A 22,396-nucleotide genomic window follows, 5' to 3' on the forward strand; every position below is an offset into this window, starting at 1 on the left:
GGGGGGGGGGGGAGAGAGTAAAATTCTGACTCTAAACAACAAAGTTAAACTTCTGTTATGCTTGTGCAGAAATTAGTGAAATGGAACCCTTGAGAAAATATTTTCCCACTCTACTAAGTGAAATTTCTTCCCCTCCTTTCCTTCCTAAAAGAGAATTCTCATTGTATTCTCCAATTTGTAATAACTCTTGCAGGCATACAAAAGAGAAATGTAAAATATGTGGAAATTTGAGGGGATCAGCTTAAGTTGTGTAGGATTCTGAAACTGCAATCTTAAACTATGTACAAGTGAAATATGTACCCTAAATGTTGTGCATTGTGGGGTCGTTTGATAGGATGTATTACAGAAAGAATACATGTATTAGCTTTGATATAACCAATCCCTTGTTTGATATACTTTTTTAACATATGTTTAAGAGCAAACAACCCCCATGTGTTGTAAGATGTTTGTGCCTACATTAAAAAAGGATTTTGTCCCCTTTGATCTATTGAAATCAGATTTAGAAATGTAGATGGAAACAAAGTTGGAAACATGTCAGGAAGAATGTTTGTTTCGTCCGCACGAAGATAAGTTGATCAAGATGAATAAAGAAAGTTCAAAATTAGCTGTAAAACAATATTACATGTAATTTTTCTCCTTTTATTTTGGCTATGACTGCCTCCCTCCTTCTCTAATTGTCTCTTCGAACTGTAACTAGTTTTTCCCTTTTACCCAGAATGTTTACCCATGTACTTCTCACTTGTATGATTGATAGCGGAATCCTGTAAAGAAAGTGGATTATGACAAGCATTTCATCTTCGCAATTGTCAATAGTTACCATTAAATTGCAGACGTAAAAGATAATGAGATATTGGTGAATAGTATGTCAATGGGACTCACTTTGTTCCCATTTTAATTTATGTTTTTTCACTTTTTAGTATTCAAGGGTCAATTTGGCCAATATTCTGTGTGAGTCACATCTAATTTTTCTTTGAGAATATGCTTTTAGAGACTTGTAAACTTCATGGAAACTATTATAAGTTGCATACTGTTGCATTTCAAAATGTTTTGTGAAATAGTATGAATCAGTTTAACTCTGGGAAATCGAAAGTAACCATCACCCTGCAGCAGATGGAGTGTCTTCTTAAGTGGATTTGTATTTACTTTGTTGTTGCATTCCATTACATTATTGTAGAAGACTTTCTTAACTTTTCCTGGAATTTCTCTCTCTCTTAAATTTGAAATAAAACATTTTCTTTTTATACCAAAAAACTACAAGTACATAAATTTGAAATAAAATATGACAGGTCAACCAAATAGATGAAAGCAAAATAATTATCTCAAAGAAGCAGTACTAGAGGATCACTGTTTTTATTTCTTCAAGTAATTGAGCAGTGAAATGGCATCCCCAGCTTGGCTGCCCCAGGAAACACAGTCTTCAAGTTCACAGACATCTGTTATGAGTTCAGCCACTGGAGAACCAACTACAAGCTCTTCAACTCCAAATGCAGATTCAACTCAGGAAGCTGCCCAAGGGAAATTTATCTCCCCTCCTGGATATAGTGTTTGTCGGGCTTCTTTCTCTTATATGAATGCTAATGTCCCTTCTGGAAGCTCTCAACAGTCATCTTCAAGTCCTGTTAGTCAATCTTTGCATTTTATGTTTTTGGAGATCAGTGGTTCATGGAGAGACTTCGAGTGACTTGGCTTTTCTTGCAGGTCATTCCATCAACTTCCGCAGGTTCTTCAGCATCGCTCCAACCTCCTATTCCTGGCCAGTCTGCAAATGTTGGCTCTTCATTTTCATACAACATTTCACAAACTGATAACAATTTCTCCAGTGGCCTACAGTTCTCATCTAGCACCTTGAGGGTTAGTTTCCTTTGATTGATGAAAGTAATATTACATCATACATTTTGGCTGATATGTATTATCAGAATGGGTTACATGTATTCAGTGTTTACTTTGGGGAGGTTTCCACATCTGGATGTCATACGAAGACTACTGTTTTCTATTGCGTAGCCGTGCCAATTATAGTGGCCCGTTTATGTTAACATATGGTATATTAGATCAGGTAAATGTACAATGGGAAAACGAACATTGGATCTGCTCGTGAGAAGCCCGAAGCTAAAGTGAGATCTTTCTCCCTGTAGGTTTGCAATTATCGGAGTTGGAGTAAGTGCAGTTAGCTAAAATCATAGTATGTAGGATTGTGAAGAACATGCTGTGCACTTTAGGATGTATAGTCTAAGTCAATACAGGAGAAGCAATATTTGGAAGGTATGCTAGGGCTGGAACAGTGGTAAATACTGGATAGGATGTCCTGTTGTTTTTATTTTTTAATAAAGGAAATGAGAAATTGACACGTTTTAGGAATTTCTCCTAGACACCCTTTGCATTGTACCTGGGGTTTCATTTGGGTAAAATTGCATCCTACAATTCAGGAAGAACATAGCTGTTGTCTATTATCAAATATCAAATTACATAGAAGCTTTTCAAGGACATTTGCAGATTTCTAACCTACAAAAAGGTACCTATTGGCTTTGCATTTTAATTTATACATCACTTAAGAAGATAAGAGTCAACAAATCCAAAATGCTAGAAGTCCTTGTTTGCTTAATGCTTTTACTGTTCTGGTGCTATATTTTAATAAATTCATTTCTGTAATATACCCTATGAAGCTATGTCTATAGGTGTGATTTAGCTTTTAAAGCAGTTGACAGCTCTTTTCAATCAACTCTAAAGACAATATGTTGCTTTCTTTCGGAATGCCCTTTGTGTTGTGTTCTATGAAGGCCTGCTTCGAAATATCTGTTACTCTTTGCTCCCTTCATCCGCTACTGTTGGCAAGTGTAAGGGCGGCACTGTTCTATTTGGAATATTGCATTGTTGAAGTCTTAATCTTGTTTAGGAAGTCTTAGTCATCATTTGCGGTGATTGACCTTTGCACTAATTAGGAAAATTATATTCATGGATTTTCTTAGGATTCTCCCTTGTTTTTGAGAGAGTGCTATTTTATTTTTATTTTATTTTTTTCCAAAGTTCTCTTTTTGTTGGCGTTGGCGCGTGTCTGACAAGACCTATCTGTTTGTGGCAGCCTGCTGCTCCTGATCATTCTGTGGATATAAATGCATCTCCTGCAGCATCATTACAGCCTCCTCTTCCTCTGGTGTCCACAAGGTTGAGCTCATTCATGCCTGGAACTGCAGCATCTGCAGGCCCCTTGATTAGTGGTTCAAACTTATCTTTCAATGGAGGTCCTCAGATGATGCAGACAGATCAAACAATGAAACCTGTATGTGTTACGGAGTCTCTTGAAGTTTAAAGCATTACTTATGCCTGTTGAAGACTGGTCTAATATATATGAACTGAACGCAGAGCATTTTCTATTTTGAGCAATTGAAACAATTGATCATGACTTCATAACTGATTGGTCTTATTCTAGTTGCAGAATAGAAGGGTAGACCTTGCACAGGAAACAGGAGGAATGACTTCTGCAACTCTTGTTATGCATTCTGTTTCACAGGCCGTTCATATGAGTTCTGGTTCTTCGACAGCTGCATTTCCAACTTCTCATATGGGCTCTCCAAATATAATTAGAATGCCCCACGCACCTCAATTTCAGGTTCCAGCAGGAGTTCCTAGAAGTCCTGTTACTCCTGGTCCTCCTGGTCTTGGTCCAGCTATACCTTCATCTTCCAATCTTACTGCTACAGTTTCACCCGGAGGTCCTTCTCTACCCTTAAGACCCAATGCTCCTCCTGTTCATGTTCTGGCCAATCCATCTGTTCAGCAACAAACATATTCTCCTTATCATTCTCCAGCTCCTATTGCTCCATCTCACCAGGGACCTTGGTTGCAGCCTCCACCAGTCACTACCATGCTAAGACCACCATTTCCATCATATCCTGCAGGTTTTGCTGTTCCCTTTCCTTTGTCAGCTACTGGTGCACCACTCTCTTCAGTGACATTGCCTGATACTAGACCTCCTGGTGTAGCCCCAGTGGCAGCTCCACCTGGAGTGCCGACTACTGCTAGCCAGTCAACCCATGCTTCAGGGTTGCAGCCAGAGTTACCTCCTGGAGTTGGTATACATATAGTCCTTGCTAAGAAGATTCTTTTCTTTCAATATGCTTGCTATTTATCCATTTTTTAATTCACAGCATATGACATTATTTTTTTCCTCCCCTTCAGACAGCGGTAAGCATGTAAATGATGCTGACACAAAACAAGGAGCTTCAACTAGTGAACAACTGGAGACCTGGACTGCTCACCGGACTGAAACTGGAGCCATATACTACTATAATTCTTTGACAGGAGAATCTACTTACGAGAAACCTGCTGGCTTCAGGGGAGAGGTAGGTATATCACTCCTCTGTCTTAAGCAAAAATGGTGATCTACTGGAGCACACATTTTGATAATATAAATATTTTACCAGAAGTTTATATGCTAATGCTGGGAGGTTCATTGAATTGTCCCTTTCTTTAATTTGTTTATGTTGGTGAACACTTTTGAGCTTGGTCGATTATACTGGACCCATAGCTTTTGTAGCCTATAGAAAAAGACTACCCATCAACTGTAAAAAAAAAAGAAAAAAGAAAAAAAAGCTAATTGTCTTTATTATTCACACACTTTACTTATCCATGCATGTCAATTATCTTTCATAACACATGACAAAGATGTTTTCCCCTTCTGGTGCAGCCTGGCAAAGTAGCTGCACAGCCTACTCCTGTTTCATGGTAAATTTCAATAGTATAATAACTTTTTGACTTGTACTATTGTATTTTGTGCGTCTAATAAATTCATTATATTATATTAAATGAAGTAGCATGGTGAGTGAAGATTCCTATAGTATAGCCGACCACAACTTGTTTGGGACTGAGGGTAGTTGTTTATTCATGTGAATGCACCCTCAGATCTAGTGGCTTATTTTACATGGCCTGACTGCTTACGTAAATATTTGCATACATGTGATGTTCTTCAAGCGCACAAGCAAAAATGGTGATCTACTGGAGCACCCATATTGATAATATAAATATTTTACAGAAACATATGCTAATGCTGGGAGGTTCATTGAATTGTCCCTTTCTTTAATTTGTTTTTGTTGGTGAACACTTTTGAGCTTGGTCGATAATACTGGATCCATAGCCTTTGTAGCCTACAGAAAAAGACTACCCATCAACTGTAAATGAATGATAGTGGATAATATACATCTGTTCGCGAGCTCAATGTACCATTGTGTTCCAGGAAAATGTGCTACTTTTTGCATACTAAGATTTTTAGGTTTCATGATTTATGAGGTTCTGTTCATGATGCTTCTCCTTTGTTTCTTTCCCATGCCATACATAAAGTAAGCATTCTAGTTCAGCGGAGACAAAAAATACTAGGCGGTTCTTTCCATCTTTCATAGCTCTGGTGGACATAGTTACCTGATAGCTATTGCTGGTGGGAGGTGGCAGGTATTCGGTGGAATTAGACTTGGTGTGTGAAAGCTGGTCTGGATACCATGCTCATAAAAAAAGAAGTAAGCATTCTAGTTTCAGTATGAGCATTTTAACTTGAAATCCAAAGGAATAAAATTAAAATAAAGGACCATTCAGCCTGGATACGACTATGCAAAAAGAAAATGCTCAGCAGAAAGACAATCTTATCAAAATCAAAGAATGTTCAGCATAAGGGTAAAATACAAGCCTTTCAGAGCAGCTAAATAACTGACTTTTATTCTTGTTATTCAGAGCACAATGTTAAGCTTCATAGTTCGGAAAGATCCCTGAGAAAGTCTTAAGCATGTGTACCTCTTGAACTGAGATTTGGCTTTTATCTGTTCTCTTAGATCGACGCCGGTAATTAGCTGATACTTCAAACTTCATTACTTGCCTTTGTAATTATGTGAACAACAATACGCAAGAGAGATATTACTTTATAATTGGATATAAAGTTAGTTTCTTCATCTACTCAATACTGGTAAGGGTGTCTCTACAGAAGGAAGGATTACATCGAGTTGAATTCTCTCCGAGTCTCTGTCATAGAACTAATTAACAGTGGCACTGTCGAGAAGATTTGGTTGACAGTGTAGCCTAGGTTCTCGTGAAGGGGTCAGAAAATTTTGGATATGACATCAGTAAGGAGCATACTTCTCTTGGGTCATTTATGCCTGCCTTGTGTCAAAATACTACCTTGTTCTTGTCAGAGTATAGTTGCTCCTTAGGAGTTTCAAGGCTCATGTTTCATTGTGTAAATCTATTGCATGATAAGTTTATCTTGGTTTGTGTTGGATGGAAGCTTCTCTTCAAGCAAATGTTGGTTGATCTGTGTTGGTTCTTATTTGCAAGCATCTTTAATACTGAAGGAACCTTTAGCAGCTCAACTAACTATTCTAACTTCTTCATTTACAATCAGGGAAAGGTTGGCTGGTACAGATTGGGCATTAGTTGCTACTAATGATGGACAAAAATATTACTACAACACAAAAACAAAGGTACGGTCAATCAGCTTATTCTTTTTCCTATAAAAATCTTTTGTTTTATTAGAGGTTTACACTCATTCATTTGTTTCATTTGTCATGTTTTTTTTTTGGCTTAGAATGGTCTGAGGTCTAAATTAGTCTATCAAATCTTGTTAAGTGTTCTTTTTTCCCTTACCAGAAGTATTATCTATAACATTATCTTTTTTTTTGAGACAAGGGTAACTTTGTATTCACACCAAAAATTCATCATCCAAAAAATGATGAATTGGAAACTTACATCCCACCCATGGGTATACTTTACAAGTTCCTCTAAAATCAGCTAAATCTACTATATCCCCTAACATTGTCTTTGTAATCTCAGTCTTAGATAAAATTTTATTTGTTTGTTTCAAATAAATTCAAGCCATGTATTTCTTACTTCAAATGATATAAGAAAGTAGCCCGTGGGTTTTGATGTAATGGTAAAAGCACATGATGTGTGGATTGGCTGCACATAATGAGTTTAAACCCTGCAATAATAGCCTCGTATTTAAGTGCAGAGAGGGTGGGGTGGGGGGGATGGATGAGGATTTCTCTGTTATATAAGATCTTTTGAAGGGATGAAGAATGACTATTTGTATCTGAGGAATGATCTCCCATTCCTAGTTTATTTTTGGTGCACTAATGAAGCTCCAGCTTGTAGGATTTGCTGTTGCACATAGAAAATCGTATTAATGTTATACTGTTTGTATACCGGAGATTTCCTGTTATTATTAGAACTGTTTACTATACAAAAAAAAAAGAACAAAATATATAGGTCCTTACTGATTAAAGTGAGTTGTTAATTCTATCACTGATTACATGGTGAATTGGTTCAAAGATTGTCTATGTAGCACTTACTTTTTCTAATGCCTTTTCTCCTTGTATGCCTTTGTACCCAGTTAAGCAGCTGGCAAATTCCTAGTGAGGTGACAGAGTTGAAAAAGAAGCATGATGCTGATGCTTTGCAGGCTCAATCCCCATCAATATTGAATGTTAATGAGTCTACTGAAAAAGGATCTGCTCCTATTAGTTTAAGCATACCTGCTGTTAGTACTGGTGGTCGTGATGCGACATCTCTAAGACCTTCATTAGTTCCAGGATCTTCTGCACTGGATCTTGTAAAAAAGAAGTTAATGGATTTTGGTACTCCGCTTGCTGTTTCTTCACCAGCCCCAGCCTCGTCAGGAGTAATATCATCTGAAGTAAATGGATCAAAAGCACTTGAATCTACAACCAGAGTTCCACAAAAAGAAAATAGCAAAGAGAAGTCAAAAGAAGCTAATGACAATGGCAATTTGTCTGAGTCCTCTTCAGATTCAGAGGATGATGAGAGTGTACCAACCAAAGAGGACTGTATCATCCAATTCAAGGTCTTTTTTTGAAGATTTTATTACTTCATAAGCAATTCTAGTTTTCTTTTTCATGATTTTATGGCCTACATAAGTTTTATGCATACACAAGTGCATTCATCTGTTTACTTTGGTTCTGTTTATATTTGTAGTTCATTTTGATTTTTTGTGCAAACAATTTAATATGATACTAGTATGTTCTAGGTACTGGTTTCTAACTTGCTGCTAGGGAGAAAGTAAGACTGGGCCCTTGCCTTTTCACCTACATCCTGGTGTTAGCACTAAAATTCTTTTCTGCTAGAACTTTTTCCATGACCCGTGTATCCATGTTCCTTCCAACACATGATTTGCCATGGCGTGGAAGCCTTTACACCTCCTTTTAGATATAGCGATTAAATGTTTACCATGTGTGGAGAGTAGAGACACATGTCCAACAGGAGAGACTGATAATTGATAAGATGGGAGTGCTGGACTGTATCTAATGAGAGATTGGTAAATAAGAAATCTGAATTTTAATTTTTAAACTAGCTCTACTTGGAAAATGGAGATCTCATAGGGCGGAGAATAGAATTATAGAGTGTAAATTTGGTGTGCGCTGACGTAGCTACAGCATATGGGTCTAAGTGCACTGGCCTTCGTCCTCCCTGCGCATGGCGGGAGGTTATGCATTGGACTGTCCTTTTAGACTTTGAATGGGGCTGCAATGTGGTGGTGCAGTGTGAGAAACATCTAGGAAGTGGTGAGAGGAATTCCGTGTTTTCATATCTTGACGGTAGGAGATGGAACTAACTATTTGTTTTGGGAAGACACTTGGCAGGTAGAAAGGCTTCCAATGGCTTACAATCTGATACAAAATAAAGTTTTTATGGTCATGGACATGTTTGAGTTTTATGATTGTAAAAGTAGCTGTACTTCACGCTTTACGGGGTTTGCACAAGCTGGAAATTGCTCAGTTATATTTTTTTCTGTGGTTCTCCTTTTCATATATCCTTCTGTAGTTCATTATACTTGGGCTTGTCTTTGAACACTATCCAGTGGCTCCTTATTGTTGTTCAGTTAGCTTCTTTGCTGTAAGTACTCTAACAGTGGTGTTTGGACTTTGGGCATACCATCATTTTGTCCCTTGCATTCAGTTGAATCTTTGCTTGGTTGAGTCTTGCTCTTTGGTCTAAATGTATCCCATGTGTGTGAAATTTCCAGGAGATGCTGAAGGAACGTGGAGTAGCACCATTCTCAAAGTGGGAGAAGGAATTACCAAAGATAGTGTTTGATCCGCGCTTTAAGGTTCGTTGAAACTAAAGACTTTATGTGGGACTTAGTGGACTTTTCTTCACCTCCTAAAAGGCAGGTTTATCTCTATAAATCGTACATCTCCTAGACTGCAATTTATGAGTTCCATCCTCTAAGGAATGCAGTGCTTGTTTGGTTTATCATCCATTTAACTAAGGTCCTCTTTTTTCTGTCAAGAGCTATTTGTCATTCATAGTAGGCAGAATTTGAAAGATACAAACCAAATTTTAAAAGTGACATTAGAATAGTTGTATATGTGGAGGACAACCTATATCTAGGAAGCAGCAAGTTACACGAAAAGGTAATTTCATGTTTTGGAGCAGTAAAAAGTCTATTACAGAAGTGCTTGTCATTGAGCCTTTCAAGCACTTCAAATGGCCCATCTCCTATAGGCGTCAACTTGGTCTTCCTCTAGTTCAGGAACCTCTCTTTATAGACGTGTACTTCTAACGCACATCTCAAATGATCAACATGCTCATCCATATTTTTACTATAAACTACCACAAACTTGCCAATAAAAAAGTTCCATAACATGATTCATCAAACGCTTGAAGGTACTATGAGTGTTAGTGAGACCAAAAAGCATCACCAACCATTCATATACTCCAAACTCATCTCTGGGTTTCATCTGAATTTGATGGTACACTCCTAAGATCTATCTTAGAAAAGATATATGAACCACTCAACTCATCAAGCATGTCATCTAAAGGGGATTGGCGATATTTTACCATAATCTTGTTGATGGCACGACGATCATGACAAATGCCAGGTCCCTATCCTTCTTTGGAACTAGTATGACCGGAACCACACTTGGGCTCATGTTTTCTCTCACGGCTCCTTTGTCAAGGAGCTCCCCAACTTGTCTTTGAAGGTTCTTTATCCTTGAGTTGCTTCTATAAGTCGCTTTGTTTGGTAATTGAGAACCTGGTACGAAGTCAATTTGTTTTCAATCCACCTAACGAATGGCAATCCCTGTGGAAGCTCCTCGAGGGAACACAGCCTCATAATCCTGCAAAATATAAGAAAGAGGCCTAGGAAAAGAAAATGTTAATTCATTAGTATGGAAAGAGTAGTCCCTATGCATGATAAGAACCACCGGACCTTGCTCCTGAAATCTCCTTCCTAACCTCCTTTTAGCTTGATAAGAGGACCACCTTATCCCTCCCCTTAGACTCCGTCTTTCTCTCACTCACTCCTTAGGACTCTTCTCAGTTCTCTCTTCTCACTATTTCCTCCTTCCACAACCTTGCCTTTCTCCATTGGCTCCTTCATCTTTCGATATCCCTCACTAACTCAGCTCTGATATTAATTTGATCCAAGCAAAAAATAACAATGAAACCCTGAACTAAGAAGAAGATAACAAATATAGATATATTGACACGAGAATGAAATTAATTTGAAAACCATAGCTCTTTGATAGCTAAACCTTCAATTAATGGAATCCAAAGAAGCACCTGAAGTAAACCACAAGGGAATTGAATTCACCTCTCAAACAAGTAATAACAAAGTACCTACGTGTTAAACAATGAAAACAATATCAATAATCATCAAAACTTAGGTCTAAATGAGCTATTCTTGGCTATTTATAGTTGAGGCTAACTATTACATGAATGTCCAAAAGTGGCACTTCAAAAATTGCTAAAATACCCCAAAAGGCATGACTTGTGGTGGACCTGCAGTCATATGGGACCATTTGCGGTCCGCACGTCGCTTGTTGCATAGTTGGTTGCACATTCAGGCCTGAATCTGACAGTTTCCTGCTTCTGAGATGCGACCTGATGTTCGGCCATATGTGTATGATGTGGCCCGTATGACTCCTCTGCTCCTGCCGTATCCTGAGATGAAGATACACCCTGTATGTTGATTACGTGAACCGTACTCTGCTCCTCATGTTGAGTCAGAACTCCTTCCTTCATCCATTTTGTTTTCCGAGGTGATCTTCATGATGTGGAATCCCTGGGATGGCATCAAAATGTGTTCAAGTGCCTCCATCTTCATGAGCAGTCCTTGTAGTGCTTGGAGATCCCAAGCTTGACTCCTTTTGAACGGTCTTGACGCAACTTGACTTGCATCATTCCCCTTGATTGATATGGCTGATGAGCTTTTTGGTTCATAGATACAGGAGATCACCACTCATACCTTCTACTAATGTAGAACAACCCAACATTGGATAAACTAAGAATAGGATGTGACATGCTTTGACACAATGATACCATGTTACGGAAATGGACATTGGGTTCAAACTCAAAAGCTAGTTCATAAGACGAGGGTTGTCAATACCACATAGGGAGACGACAACCCATACCCCCAACCTATGTGGTTCTAACAAAAACTACATCGTTGACATTGATTATCTGCAAGCTAATAACTCTGAGACCACTTCAAACTAGATGGTCTATTCATGAGAAATTCTAGTAATATGTATATCCTCTTCCAGGTCCAGAGCTACCATACAAGCATTTACGGATAACCATGTTACCAGTTGTTTTTATAATGTCTTATTTGTGGTGCTTTCTTCATTACCTTCCTAAATAGTGGGTCTCCCTGTCCAGGCTATTCCAAGTTACAGTGCTAGAAAAGCTCTGTTTGAGCATTATGTCAAGACACGTGCAGATGAAGAAAGAAAGGAGAAGCGTGCAGCACAGAAGGCTGCAGTTGAGGGCTTCAAGCAATTACTGGAAGAAGCAAAGGAGGTTTATCTTGTTACTAAGCTCTCTTTAGTTCTTTTCAGATGTAATCTCACAATATTCTTCTTCTAGTTTCAGTTTCAAAGAAATATTTTTCTACTAGTTCTTCTGTCACAGTGGAATATCTAATTTTTACTTGGCATGATTAAAATTTTATTTGCTTAAGGTAGTTAAATGTCTGATTTATACGTGGCAACAGTGGGGGGACATTTTGGTTTGAGGACAAGTTAATTTGGGATTAGTTATTTTAGCATTAGTTATCCTGGTATTATCTTTTTATCGACTGTTTGGTTTAGTTGTGTTAAAGATAAACATTCATTGCACAAATTCTAAGAAGTTTGTCTTCTCAAAAAAAATTCTAAGAAGTCTGTTTACATGAACTCTCTCCATCTTATTTAGTATAAATAGGGTTCGAGGGATCTCATGGGTATTTGTGTCATTTCATTGTTTTATCTTGGGATAATTAATCCGGGTACTATTATTCCATCCCCTGGCAAAGATAACTTAACTCAGTACTTATTACTAATTCTTTTTTTTTTACAAAGATAATGTTGTATTCATAAGCATTAAGGATATGCTGGAGACCTCAAAAAATTGGTTTCCAACAAGAGAAAAAAACAAAAAGGCTAATAGATTACAAAGAGCCTATAAAATCCAAAATTCTAACTTATCCTAGGATTAGTAACCAAACAAGGGATAAGGCAGGACTTAATTTTTATCCCAAGATTATCTATGCTTGTCCAACATACCAAACGACGCCTAGTAGTTTAAGGTCAAATGGGGACTTCTGTTGGAGGTCTCAAGTTTGAAACCACTTGCCAGTGAAAACAAGGGGTTTGCCTTCTGGGTCGAGCTCGATGCACCGGGCTTGGCTAGTGCGGATTACCTCTCCTAAGTGGTTTGCGAGCTATTGCATAGGAGCGGGGTTTTTACCCTGTGCGCTCCCAAAGGGTAGCGGCTGCGGGTTTCCCTTGTCATAAAAAAGGGGGGAAAATTGGGACAAAACAAGTGTATTTTTAAAGCATTATAAACAGTTTGGTATATAGTAATATATGATATACCTTTCCTTGGAAAATAAGCATTCACTCAGGGCAAAGGGCATAAATTGTTTCCAAGTTGAACTTTTTATTTGAACATGAAAATTTTAGGGCTTACACTGCTTGCTGAACTTATGTCCAGGATATCAGCGAGGATACTGATTATCAATCATTCAAAAAGAAATGGGGTCATGATCCACGCTTCGAGTCCTTAGATCGAAAGGAGAGGGAAGTGCTTCTGAATGAGAGGTATTATTCAACTGGTTCAATCTTGGTTTAAGTTTCAATTACTCTCTGTCGCTTATTTCCTGATATTTTTCTCATCTTAGCCTTAATAAATGACTTGATATTTTTTTTTGACACACTATTTTTGTACTCTCCTTCCCCTATTTTAAAAAAACTTGACTTACGTTCCTTTTTTGTCAAATTCTAGAATACTTGAATCTAACTTGTTAAATGGACGTTTTCCATAGCATAAACTAATACTACATTATATTATTGTAGTTATTATGCGAGTCCTTAGTAGCTTTAAATGTCCAGACAACTTAATTTTTCCTGCCATCTTCCACTTGAAGTGCAGAATTTGAAAAAACAGAATCCCATATGAACCATGATATATTACCAAATGCCATGGGAACTCTGGAAGTGTGGAATTGTAATCCAGGGATTGAGAAAGTCATATGTTTTACTAGCAAGTACAATTCTCCACAATGTTTCTACCTCTTGATCAAATCTTCAAATCCACTATTGCAATAAACTAGTCCTATGAATCTTCAAGTGCTTGACACCAAGGCCCCCTGAATTCCTGTCTAAGGAAACAGTTTCCCACTTCACTGGAATGAAGGATTTCTGTTCTCCATTTCCTTGCCACAAGAAGTTCCTTTTGAAGCTTATCCAACCTCTTGGCCAGTAATACAGGTAAGGAAAGAGGCTCATTGTATAAATAGGTATGGAACCGAACACACTATTGATCAACGAGAAGAATGAAAGTGATTGACACATGAGTTCCTAGAACTGTAGCATTTAGGTGGTTTGCCTAGAAGCACAGGCGCTTGTATTGCGCTCCCACAACCCCATTTTCACAGTTTGGGCTGCTCCGACTTTGCTCACCGCTACTACGGGAATCACTTTTGTTTTCTTTTCTCCTGTTTTCTTTTCTCCTGGCTACTAAGATGTCTCTTGCATGCCCATGAATTTTATTTTTTGGAAGGGGGTGGGGTGGGTTGGGGGATTTGCACCATCGTTGCGAGTGTTCCACCTTTTTTTAGTTGATGATCTGAGAATTTGTAATGTTAACATGTAACAAAAGAGATTTTGACAAGAAGAAAACTTTATTTTTGCTTGTGCAAGTTTGTGTTGCGACTATGCTCAGTTGCTGGAGGACTAATCAATGTAGTTAACATTCTCTGATCTTATTCTTTTGCTGGTCTGGATTTGTTTTTCTCCTTTTGGTTTGTGGCAGTTTTAATATGATTTTATGTATTTCCATTTTTTCTTTATAATGATCCGGTTGTTTAGGCAAGATGTATGTACTGTGTAGGGTTCTTCAGCTTAGGAAAGCAGCTCAAGAAAAAGCTCATGCTGTACGTGCTGCTGTTATATCTCAGTTCAAGTCCATGCTTCGAGAACAAGGAGATATTACTTTAAATACACGGTGGTCAAAGGTAGGTTTATATGTTGAGATGTTATGATAAGAAAATTTCAGTATAAGTAGTTGTCTTGGAGATATTTTTACTTGCTTGCAAATTGGTTGCTTCTGCATTGGCATCCCTAGTTAAGATTGGAACTTCTGATGTTCCTTGCTTAATTCTGTATAGAGTAGTAGTATGTGGCGCCTTCAACTTCTTAGTTTTCTCGAGTTCTGTTACATTTTCACTTCCTTTTAATTTTCTGAACAAACCTTTCATGTTCTCAATATGGTGGAACATTCTGCATAACTAATGCCATGTTAAACTCCAATTCTTCTTTAAATCTACGATGTCATCAAATTTATCAATAATTCCTTAACTTTATGAAGTAAAACAAGAAGCCCATTACTTTAAATTAAGTGGCACAGGATTATGCTGGGTGGTGCCAAAATAATTGACTTCCCTTAGACAGAATATCTCATCATTTGTTTTGTATTAAGACAGAATATCTCATCATTTGTTTTATGAAATTATAAGTATAGTGGATCACACTCCGAGATAATGTTTTTATCTTAGAAAGTAAAAATAAAGGTAGCATCAACTTGAAAGAAAGGCGTAGCGGAATAATAGAATTAAAAATCTTGCTCTCTGGAACATCACCATTTTCAAAAAAAGAAAAATTTTAAAACCTTGCTTTCTGGAACTAAAATAATAGTCAAAACATCGATCATTATCCATTTGAATTAGGTGATGAATATCATGTCTGCAAATCAACAAGAGAAAAATGATTTGTTCTTTGTTTCATTGTTTTATTTTCTCAGTCAGTCCCCTGTCGTCTTTCCTTAAAGCCAATGGAAGTTATGCTCGGGTTTTCAATATTCATACGGTTCTTGCAGTTTTGCCCATTTCTTGAAATGCTCATGGGGGACAAAAACCACTTGCCCTTGTTTTGGGTTTTGATGAATACTCTATAAAGTTTAGTTTAAATTTTTCTTTTCCCCCAAGTTATCAGTCCCCGTCTTTCCTTAAAACCAATGGAAGTTATGCTCGGGATTCCAATATTCGTACGGTTCTTGCAGTTTTGCCCATTTCTTGAAATGCTCATGGGGGACAAAAACTACTTGCCCTTGTTTTGGTTTTGATGAATATTCTATATAAAGTTTAGTTTAAATTTTTCTTTTCCCCTAAGTTGCGATTTTCTGCTGATATTAGGTGAAGGATAGCTTAAGAAGTGATCCTCGTTATAAGTCTGTTAAGCATGAAGACAGAGAGACTTTATTCAATGAGTATCTATCGGAACTGAAGGCTGCTGAACAGGAAGTTGCACGAATTGCAAAAGCAAAACACGATGAAGAGGTGAGTTCTTTTCCAACGAATACAACATTACCATTGTACAAAAATAACTCTTTTCTTTTTCTAATTTTTGGCACTTTGTTTTTCTTTGTTTAAGCATTTCTTCTTTCGACTTGGCTTTTGTTATATTATTTTATGAATATTTATTAGGGTAATCCAAGTTTAATATCTTACTATATCATTTTGGGTTTTGTGTTCTCTCTCTCTCATATTATGGTCTTCCTTTTTTGGTGGGGGAGTTAGATATCTCTCAACTGTCTTTCTAAAATATGGTTTTTAAATTTTTCCTATTAACCTGTAACTAGTTATATACTGTAAATCTCAATGTGGAACTTAAGTGTACAGATAACACCTATGATTTGACTCTAACATGCAGCTAATTCCTTGTCACCTCTCTTATTTACTTATCAGGTAACCAGTTATGTCGTAAATCTTAATTTGGCACTTAAAACATACAGATAACACCATTTGGATTGGCTTAAAAAGTAGTTTTTAAAAAGCAAATTTTTAAAGTCAAACTTGAATGACGTTTAAGTCAAAAAATAAAAAGTAGGGAGAGTCCTACTTTTGACTTTTAACTTATTTTAAGCTATTTTAAATTTGCCAAACACTCCCAAAAGCTAAAAATGACCTAAAAATAAGTTTGACCAACTTCTGAGCGAATCCTACCAGGCTCTTAACATGTGGCTAATTCGTTGTCGCACACCCCAACCCACCCCATCCTCTCTCTCTCCCTCTCTTTTGAACATGTACACATTATATATGGGGGTTAGAACTTTTAATGGCCGTTTGTAGAGAGGACGAACACTTAAACCCCTATATTCTTAATTCTCTCTATCTCTCTCTGTCTTATGTTATTTCCCATGAATCCAAATGCACCTAGTTCCTCGAAGAAAATGCTCGAATCCAATTGGAACCTATCGTTGAAAGAAAATGAATTTGTACCTAACTCAATTTCAAAAGCTAGTTCATCAGAGGTGAGAATTGCTCAAAACCATATAAGGTGACAACTCATACCTTCGACCAAGATGAAACTCTAACACCTCTTAACACGCTGCGTAGGTCATCTCTTCCGGTAGTTTAATCATATTCATTTGTCTTTATTCAATGGTTGTCTTTTATCAAGCCACTGTGTTTGTGCCTCCAACTAAGGGCTCTCACTGATTCTCTCTATTATGTTGATTGTGGTAGACAACAAATAATTGTTGCTTTGTGATTTTAATTGATTTTACTTATTTGAGTTATGTGTGTATTTGGACCGTCAATCTGAAGTTTTGGAAAAATCTGTATGTAGTACACGAGGTTCTAAAGATGTTAATGGTTATCTGCCTGACTTTTTAGGATAAATTGAAGGAAAGAGAACGTGCTTTGCGAAAACGTAAAGAAAGAGAAGAACAAGAAGTGGAGAGGGTGCGGTCAAAAGCTCGTAGAAAAGAAGCTGTTGAATCTTATCAAGCCTTGCTGGTTGAAATAATTAAGGATCCTCAGGTATTATCTTGTATAGACCCCAAAACTGTTGCAAGGAAATATCTTAGAACGTGTGTCATGGATCATATCCCATCATTTGATTAGACTGTTTGTCTGGATAGTTCAAGAACCTTGAAACAGAACTTCTGCTTCATCCTAATAAGCTCATCAGCGGTTTGCCTGCCTTCATCTTAATTAAGAAACAAAATCTAAAAGAACTTTCTTTTTTGCAAAGTCCATCGATTTTTACACGTTTGGTTTCCCTTCCTAAATTAACTGTGTTGTAAATAGCAATGCTCCTTGGTGCTCATCAATTATGTAGTTATAATTCTTGAGTTTGGGCTTTACAATTGTGTTTACTATGTGGTTAACTGTTGAAAGGTCATTCCATTTTATTCTCTGGATGTCTATTTTCAATTTTTTGAGATATCCTTCTGCCTTGCACCCAAGGCTTCTTGGACAGAGTCAAAACCTAAATTAGAGAAGGATCCCCAAGGACGTGCAGCTAATCCTCATTTGGATCAGTCCGACTTGGAAAAGCTTTTCCGGGAACATGTGAAGGTGTTGTACGAGGTGAGATGACTATTGTTGTTCTTTTTTAGGTTAATGTTATCCTTGTTATCTGCTTTGTAGGGGGAGTTGATACTTGCAAGAGTTGCTAATATTTATCTAATCTGAGTTACTTGCATAAGGTTGTGCAATTTCATAGAATTTGTTGTTTTATTTTTTTCCTGTATCTCATAGGATCAAGAAGCTCTTTGTTTTTTGTTTTTTTTTTATGACAAAGCTCTTTTGTCCATATAAGGTTGCAGAATAAAAAAGATGTATATTTTTTTTAATGACAAGGGAAACTTGCAGCCGCTGCCCTTTTAGTGCGCATAGGATAAAACTCCCGCTCCTATGCAATAGCTCACGAACCGTATAGGAGAGGTGACCTGCACCTCGCAAGCCCGGTCCGAAAAGCTTGACCCAGAAGGCATTCCCCTTGCTTTCACTGGCAAGGGGTTTCAAACTTGAGACCTCCAACAATGTCTCAAGCCCAAACCATTGGGCCACCTTAAGGATTTAACAAAAAGAAGATATTATTGTTTCTTCCCTTCATCAATAATTATCTTTTTTGTTTTGATAAAAATAAGATACTATTGATAAAGGGAAGAAACAACGGCAGTAGAAGTGTACCAGAAAGTAGAAAATTGGTTTTCGACAAGAGTCACCTATCGTTTATACAAACAGGAATCTTGTGGGTGCACTAAGAAGCGGTGAGGGGGCAATAAGCTATTCCGCTAGTGTAAAAATCATTCTCTACTCCTCAAAAGTTCTCCTTTTACTCTCCCTGCAAATTTTCCGCATAAGGGCTAGAAAAGCCACATCCAATGCCCTCTTCTTTTCGGACTTCTGAATGTCCAACTAAACATAACTTTCTTTACCTTGCATGATATCATCGAAGACTGAAACATCCTGGTGTCAATCAGATGTGATCACACACATGAAATTTTTTACCCCTCTCCATCTTTCAAAATTGAAGACATTACTAATTAATTCTTTGTTGAGTTTCTAAATTACAAGTTGATTAAAATATTTTGAAGTATTGATAAGCTCTCCTCATAAGTTGCTTAAAAATACTAAAGCTGTAATTGATGTGTGTAAGTACAGCTTTTTCCTTTCATATCTGATTGTAAGTGTTCTGTCTCCCCCTTCATTGCTTGAAATTTATTAGCAGTTTGCATTATTCGAAACAGACGTGTGTACGGTTGTTTGTTATAGCCCCTGTCACGCAGTTATCTGTTTCATTGTTTATCAAGAAAATCATATTCTTCTTTATTCTTATACTATATATTTTGGTTTAATAGCGGTGTGTACAAGAGTTCAAAGTTTTGTTAGCCGAGGTCATAACTGTTGAAGCTTGTTCACGAGAGACAGAAGATGGTAAAACAGTTGCAAATTCTTGGTCAACAGCCAAACAACTACTCAAAGGTGATCTCAGGTATTCAAAAATGGCAAGAAAAGATAGTGAAACCTTATGGCGCAGATATGTTGAGGATATTCATCGGAGGCAAAAGTCAACACTCGATGAAGCAGACAAGGCAAGAATTAAAGGATCTTCTGATTCAAGGAGAAGGTGAAGCAAGAAGCAGTAAATGTAACTATTTCTACCTTTCTCGACCTTTCGTCTATAAGATCAAGAGTAGTAGTCCTCAAGCATTTAGGTTTTTAGGTTCATCTTTTTAAGAGTCGTTAGGAAGCGGAGTACTTTCCGCCAGTTTCTTGGCAGTTTATTTATCCATTCAAAGCCAGTGTTTAGAACTTTGTCAAAACTAAGCTTTCATACTTAGGTGGTCATGTTGTAGATTTGATTTCTTTTAATTCCATGCATGTTAGAATTTGAGATCACAGCAAATTCTCTTTCGTAGTATTGAATCAAATCGAATCAATCTCTTTTCCATTTGCTTGGAATGTTTTGTGAGATCATTTGACAGACTCAGAATTGAGTATTATTGTACTTTTCCCTTGTTGATTTCACAGTTTTTCGTGGCACGATGAGTGGTGTATGTTGAGGTAAGAACTCGTGCCATCAAAACAATGTACAATATCGATAAGTGCTAATGTACATTATGATGCAACTAGTAGGCTAAGAATAGTAGTTTATGAATCTTGTTGAAACAAAATATTACATCACACTACTGATTGTCTAAAGAGTATGACTGTATTACAAAATTTTCAATTTGAGTACTCTTCGCGTCATTGATTCTATGTAGATCATGACCTAGGCCGCAACAGCTAAGTTAACAACAGCAAACGCGAGTCTACCTTGTTATTTTGTTGGAATAAAATCGGCAGGGGGTTTAATAGGATTGTCTTTATCAGGGTCTTTCTCTTTCTCTTCTTCCTTCTCTTTCTCTTCGTCTTCATCTCCCTCTTCCTCTTTCTTTTCTTCTTCTTCCTCCTCCTCCTCCTCAGGATCACCCGGCATAGGAGGTGGCAAGGGAGTTTTCATGGGACTGAATTGAGGAAATATATCTGCTCTTCGTCCGGGCTTGGGTCTTTCCCATTCCTGCCAACAAACATGTTTCATCAAAATGCCTAGCAGCTTTCATGTCAAAATTCTAGAAAGCAAAATGCAGTATCGGCTCAAATACTACACTTCCTATAGTAGACAATGCAAAAGATTGTTGATTAGGGCATCGAATTATCGAGAATGACATTGCCAAGGTCTTTTAGAAGCTCCTTGAAATTTACACTAAATGAAAGGGTCAAAATTGTACCATTGGTACCAGATTCTTGACATACCAAGGTTAGCTACTTGGAAGAGACGGTTCACCTCTTAATTGGAATATGAATAACTTCGATCAATTCATGTCTCCCCTCTCTCCAAGACAACTAAAACTTTACCCAGTGGATATCATTCAAGAGGGAAGAGGGGAGGATCAAACTACGACCAATAATTAACTTGTCGCAGGGTTTCATGAAGCAACGGTCACTGCTTATGGACCTAAACCTGAGTGATCTATCCATGGCTACGAAGAAATTATCCATTTTTTCCAGCACTTTCGACACCTTCAATGATTAGATTTTCTCCACTACTTTCTGATAAATGATTGACAGGAAAAGATTGTCTTGGCTTCAAAAGTAGGTTATGTAGGCCTAAAACCTTTATTCTAGGTTGTTTCAACAGGCCAAATAGCAGATAAATGCTATGCTTGAGATTGCAAGAAGAACAACTCCTCTTAAAAACTGACTAATCAAACAAAGGGGCTAACTTTATTATGAGGATAGAAAATTTGGTTTCGCTCCGCGTATAATTTCAGAAATTTCATTCTATTTTTGACCACATAAAATCGAAATTGGTAACTTGATAGTTTTGAGTATAATGCACAATTTATTTCATCCAAACAGCAACAATCACTCGCACTTAAATAACCACTAACGCAAAAACCCCTACCTTGTGGAGGAAGATAGATTGGTTTCAGAGGACCTCGGCTCGATTGCAACAAATCAAAGTAGGTATAGAAAGCAAAAACAGCAGTGAAGAATACAGAGCAACTAATAAGGTAACACTAATAACAACAAAATAGTGTGATAATCGAAACACAACAAACAGCAAACGATGATAGAAAGACACTACAAGTAAAAGTCTAATACTACCCAACACACCGCCCAGCTTAAACCCGTCGGAAAGCAAGACAACACCCCACTACTAATCTGCTAAGTTGAAGTTGCACCACAGGTTTCAACAATACAAATGGCAATTTCCTATGCTATTTTCTGATCAGATTTGGCACAATTCAAATCGTCCAAATAGCAAACAACAGCTCACACTTAAACAACCAAAAACCATATCTAGATTTTAAGCTATCATTACAACTTCTACATAATAGATTTTACTCTTAGCACAGACTAAGCTGCAGTTCATAATAGCTAATAGAAGAACACATCTACAATTAAAGTTAAATAACCAGAAACAAAAACGAGTTTTCGAAGCTTACGATGGGGAAGTCGAGAGGTGAACGTTGAGTCTTCTTCTCTTCTTCCGGTGCCATACGCACTATTTGTGAACTCCTTCTAGATCTAGAATAACACAGAGATGTCGGTCTCAAAAACGGCATTAAAGCAACGGTGTGTGGCGGCTGAGAGAATGAGCAAGTTAAGAGGCCACTACACGAAGGCGACGACGGTGACGACGACGACGATGTTGAGGATACAGAACCGGAGCGGTTTAACATCGCCGCCGTACATGGCGGCGGAGAAGATAACGCCGGCACAAGAGACGATAACGCCATTGGAGTTGCGGCAGAGAGGCTTTTTTTCGCTTCTTCAGCTACTTTGAGATATTGGCGGTGGAAAACGTATTGGGCTTTTTGAGGCCTTAGAATTCATTTACATTTTAGGCCCATCAAACCTTTAGGATAGTTTAACCTCCGGACTTCAGAGGTCGGTTTTTTTTAGCGTTAAAAATTTAGAGATATAAATCGATCTTTAGACGTGAAACTGACGTTGCATCGCTAGAGATCCACATGCCCATACAATTTTCGAAATGTATATATTGAATTTACTTGTTCGAATAAATATTTAATGACTTCATATAGATATACATGTATATATATACAATTGATCAAGGAC

The 22,396-nt window shown here is 37.5% G+C and overlaps 2 protein-coding genes across 5 annotated transcripts in view; one reads left to right on the top strand and one right to left on the bottom strand.

The window, feature by feature from the left end:
• LOC107017715 (pre-mRNA-processing protein 40C) overlaps positions 1-19,732 on the top strand; it is a 23,368-nt gene extending 3,636 nt beyond the window's left edge. For 2 of the 4 annotated variants that reach the window (XM_015217953.2, XM_015217952.2), the window contains 16 exons: positions 1,287-1,618; positions 1,699-1,851; positions 3,077-3,274; positions 3,425-4,067; positions 4,174-4,337; positions 4,682-4,719; positions 6,380-6,458; positions 7,367-7,837; positions 9,017-9,100; positions 11,659-11,799; positions 12,973-13,079; positions 14,371-14,494; positions 15,671-15,814; positions 17,153-17,299; positions 17,729-17,851; positions 19,129-19,732. In XM_015217953.2, the coding sequence (XP_015073439.1) occupies positions 1,379-1,618; positions 1,699-1,851; positions 3,077-3,274; positions 3,425-4,067; positions 4,174-4,337; positions 4,682-4,719; positions 6,380-6,458; positions 7,367-7,837; positions 9,017-9,100; positions 11,659-11,799; positions 12,973-13,079; positions 14,371-14,494; positions 15,671-15,814; positions 17,153-17,299; positions 17,729-17,851; positions 19,129-19,401 (3,129 nt within the window). In that variant the 5' untranslated portion in view covers positions 1,287-1,378 and the 3' untranslated portion in view covers positions 19,402-19,732. The remainder of the gene's footprint in view (positions 1-1,286; positions 1,619-1,698; positions 1,852-3,076; positions 3,275-3,424; positions 4,068-4,173; positions 4,338-4,681; positions 4,720-6,379; positions 6,459-7,366; positions 7,838-9,016; positions 9,101-11,658; positions 11,800-12,972; positions 13,080-14,370; positions 14,495-15,670; positions 15,815-17,152; positions 17,300-17,728; positions 17,852-19,128) is intronic. The other 2 variants (XM_015217955.2, XM_015217954.2) reach the window with 2 other exon arrangements.
• Positions 19,733-19,845: 113 nt separating this feature from the next.
• On the bottom strand, positions 19,846-22,110 carry LOC107017716 (glutamic acid-rich protein-like). The gene is made up of 2 exons (XM_015217956.2): positions 21,763-22,110; positions 19,846-20,330 (listed from the first exon to the last, which is right to left on the bottom strand). Exons 1-2 carry the CDS (start codon positions 22,054-22,056, stop codon positions 20,091-20,093), a joined length of 534 nt encoding a protein of 177 aa, XP_015073442.1. The 5' UTR covers positions 22,057-22,110; the 3' UTR covers positions 19,846-20,090.
• Between the last annotated feature and the right edge of the window lie 286 nt (positions 22,111-22,396).

The sequence above is a fragment of the Solanum pennellii genome, chromosome 4 (assembly GCF_001406875.1).
Source record: "Solanum pennellii chromosome 4, SPENNV200".
Classification (NCBI taxonomy): Eukaryota; Viridiplantae; Streptophyta; class Magnoliopsida; order Solanales; family Solanaceae; genus Solanum; species Solanum pennellii.

Bases quoted from the DNA above. Each gene is read 5' to 3' on its own strand.
- LOC107017716 (XM_015217956.2), bottom strand. From the start codon at position 22,056: ATGGCGTTATCGTCTCTTGTGCCGGCGTTATCTTCTCCGCCGCCATGT. The intron at 20,331-21,762 runs GTAAGCTTCGAA...GTTTGTTGGCAG, and splicing joins CACCTCTCGACTTCCCCATC to GAATGGGAAAGACCCAAGCC.